At 40.8% G+C, this 2,771-nt stretch overlaps 1 protein-coding gene across 1 annotated transcript; it reads right to left on the bottom strand.

The window, feature by feature from the left end:
- Positions 1–1,543: 1,543 nt before the first annotated feature.
- LOC118657745 (calcyclin-binding protein-like) lies at positions 1,544–2,552 on the bottom strand. Its single transcript, XM_036312272.1, has one exon. The coding sequence runs from the start codon at positions 2,550–2,552 to the stop codon at positions 1,950–1,952; it is 603 nt and encodes a 200-aa protein (XP_036168165.1). The 3' UTR covers positions 1,544–1,949.
- Between the last annotated feature and the right edge of the window lie 219 nt (positions 2,553–2,771).

Raw genomic sequence — 2,771 nt, 5'->3', positions numbered from 1 at the left:
TTGCATGAATTTTTTTTTTTCATCCCTACACTCTCATTCTGTGAGAGTCTTTTGTTTTGAGGTTGGTCTCTTGTAGGCAGTATATACACTGAGTGGCCAGATTATTATGACCACCTGACATTTGTAGGCAAATTAGCAGTACACTGCATCATATGGGATATGGAAGCCGAAGGCCTGTATGAACACCTTTGTTGTCTGCAGTTACCAAGATAAAACGTCTCCAATTCACATAGGAACACAAGGATTGGACAGTAGAGCATTGGAAAAAAGTCATGTGGTCCGACAAATCACATTTCCAGTTGCATCATGCAGATGGCAGAGTGAGAATTTGGCAGAAACAGCATGAAAGCATGCACCCTATATGCATGGGTACAACCCTTCAAGCTGATGGGGGCAGTGTTATGGTTTGGGGCATGCTTTCCTGGCATGATTTGGGCTCTTTAATTCATGTGGAACAACATCTGAATAGCATGACATACCTAAGTATCATTGCTAATCAAGTTGATCCTATCATTTTGATGACGTATCCCAATGGAGATGGCTTCTTCCAACAAGACAATGTGCCATGCCACAGTGCTCATATTTTGCAGGAGTGGTTTCAAGAACATGAGGGAGACTTTACCTTGCTTAGGTGGCCCCCACAATCACCAGATCTCAATCCAATTGAGTATTTGTGGGACGAAGTTAAAAGAGCCATCAGGCAGCTGGTTCCACAACCATCAAATCTCACAGAACTGGACAGTGCTATTCATCAGGCATGGTGTCAGATTCCTCGCCTCACCTTTCAACATCTTGTGGAGTCAATGCCAAGAAGAATCGCCGCAGTATTGAAGGCAAAAGTTGTCCCAACGAAGTACTGATGGGGTGTGATGGGTGGTCATAATAATCTGGCCACTCAGTGTATGTATGTGTGTATGTGTATATATATATCCCACGTTCAAAGGCTGTTAAATCGTGTTGTTTACCCATATCTTCAGAGAAAAACCACTTCCACTGTCATGGTAAACAACCTGCTTCCCTATTTATAATGGTCTGGCCCTCTAGCAACTTCAGTGCCAAATTATAGCTAATTTGCCTACAAATGTCAGGTGGTCATAATAATCTGGCCACTCAGTGTATATGGGTTATGTTTTCTTATCCATTCATCTACACTATGTGTTTTTATTGGACAATTTAATTCATTTACATTTAAGGTTATTATTGATAGGTACTTATTTGTTGCCATTTTAATTCTTTATGCTTGTGTGCCTCTCTCTCTTGCTCTATTTCTTCATCTTATAGCTGCCCCTTTAACATTTCTTGCAGTGCTGGTTTGGTGGTAATAAACTCTTTTAGCCTTTTTTTGGTTTTTATTTTACATTCCATTTTGAATGATAGCCTTGCTGGATAGAGTAGTCTTGGATTCAGTTCCTTCCTTTTCATTACTTTGTATACCTCATATCACTCCCCCTTTTTTTTTTCTGAAAAAATTCAAGTTTTATTTACTTGTTCTTACATTGGTGAGAACTGATGTCAAGAACTTAACAAGCGGTAACATTTTCCCCTACCTCCTAGCTGAACAAAAATACACACAATATGGCATTTTCATTAGGCAAGACTTGCTTCTTTACATTTCATATGAGAATGCAAACATTAATCGTTCTTGAACAAAATGACCAGTTTACTAAGGAAACCATCTTTAGAGGAACTGTTTAATAAGCATATTTTATTTAAATAAATCCTCCAGCAGGAGAATTCATTGCCTTTACTTAGAAGAAGGCTCTGTGAAATTATCTGTTAAATGTATCTGCAGCTCACCAACATGTCCTTATTGGAAACATCATTATTTCCACATCACAATTCCCGAAAGAACTTTAAAGTCTCAGAATTCTGTCTCTCCTTTGGCTTGCTTCTCTCTTGATTGTACCCAGGCTTTATTAATGGTTCACTTCATATCATCATCTCCATCTTCATAAATTTTTCTTTAGAACATTCATCAGTCCCTCACTAGGATCTGTTTCAGTGTCATAGGAGGGCTTTTCTTTCTCTTTGCGCTCTTTTTCAACTTGAGTCAGGTATTCCCACCGTGTGTTTTCCGCTTTCTTTCTACATAAGATAATGACTGTATCTGTCTTGACTTTTTTTGAACTGCCTTCCACAGAGATGGGTTTCAAGAGATTGTTCACAATCATGGAGTAATTCTTCCCATTTAGATTCTTTACCAAAAGATCAAATGACCTCTCTGTGAAGTGCACCTGCACATTCTCCGTGGGGACGTGCTGGACTCCAGTTAAGGTAATATAGATTTTCACAAACTTATCTGACTGATCCCACCCATAATTACTGATTTTCACTGTATATCCCGTAGTAATGGGAGCAACCACTGCAGCTGGCTTTTCATTGTCAAGTTCCGCTTTCCTTGGTGATTTCTGTTGCATCTTGTTCTTGACTTCGGTCTCAATCTTGGATTTTTCAGCCATAAGAGCATCACGTACTCTCTTTCTAGTGGCCTTTTCCAGCAGCACCTTTACTTCTTCAAGATTTTTCTGTAGCTCCTCCACAGCTGAAGCCATGGTCGGGCTGGGTAGGCAAGGCATGAGCCACAGCTCCCCGGGGGGGAAAGAACAGGAAACGCCGCACCCATGTGACTCGCAGCGCCCGCAGCCCTGCAACGACCCTGAGCCTGCACCACAATGTGCCATACCACTCCCTTTTGGCCTGAAGTGTTTCTATTGAGAATTCAGCTGACAGTTTATTGGGAACTCCCTTGCAGGAGTTTGTCTCTATATTGC

Source organism: Myotis myotis, unplaced genomic scaffold (assembly GCF_014108235.1).
Source record: "Myotis myotis isolate mMyoMyo1 unplaced genomic scaffold, mMyoMyo1.p scaffold_m19_p_1, whole genome shotgun sequence".
Lineage (NCBI taxonomy): Eukaryota > Metazoa > Chordata > Mammalia > Chiroptera > Vespertilionidae > Myotis > Myotis myotis.
Note: the sequence above shows the minus strand (reverse complement) of the source record. Positions and strands in the feature narration are given on the sequence as shown.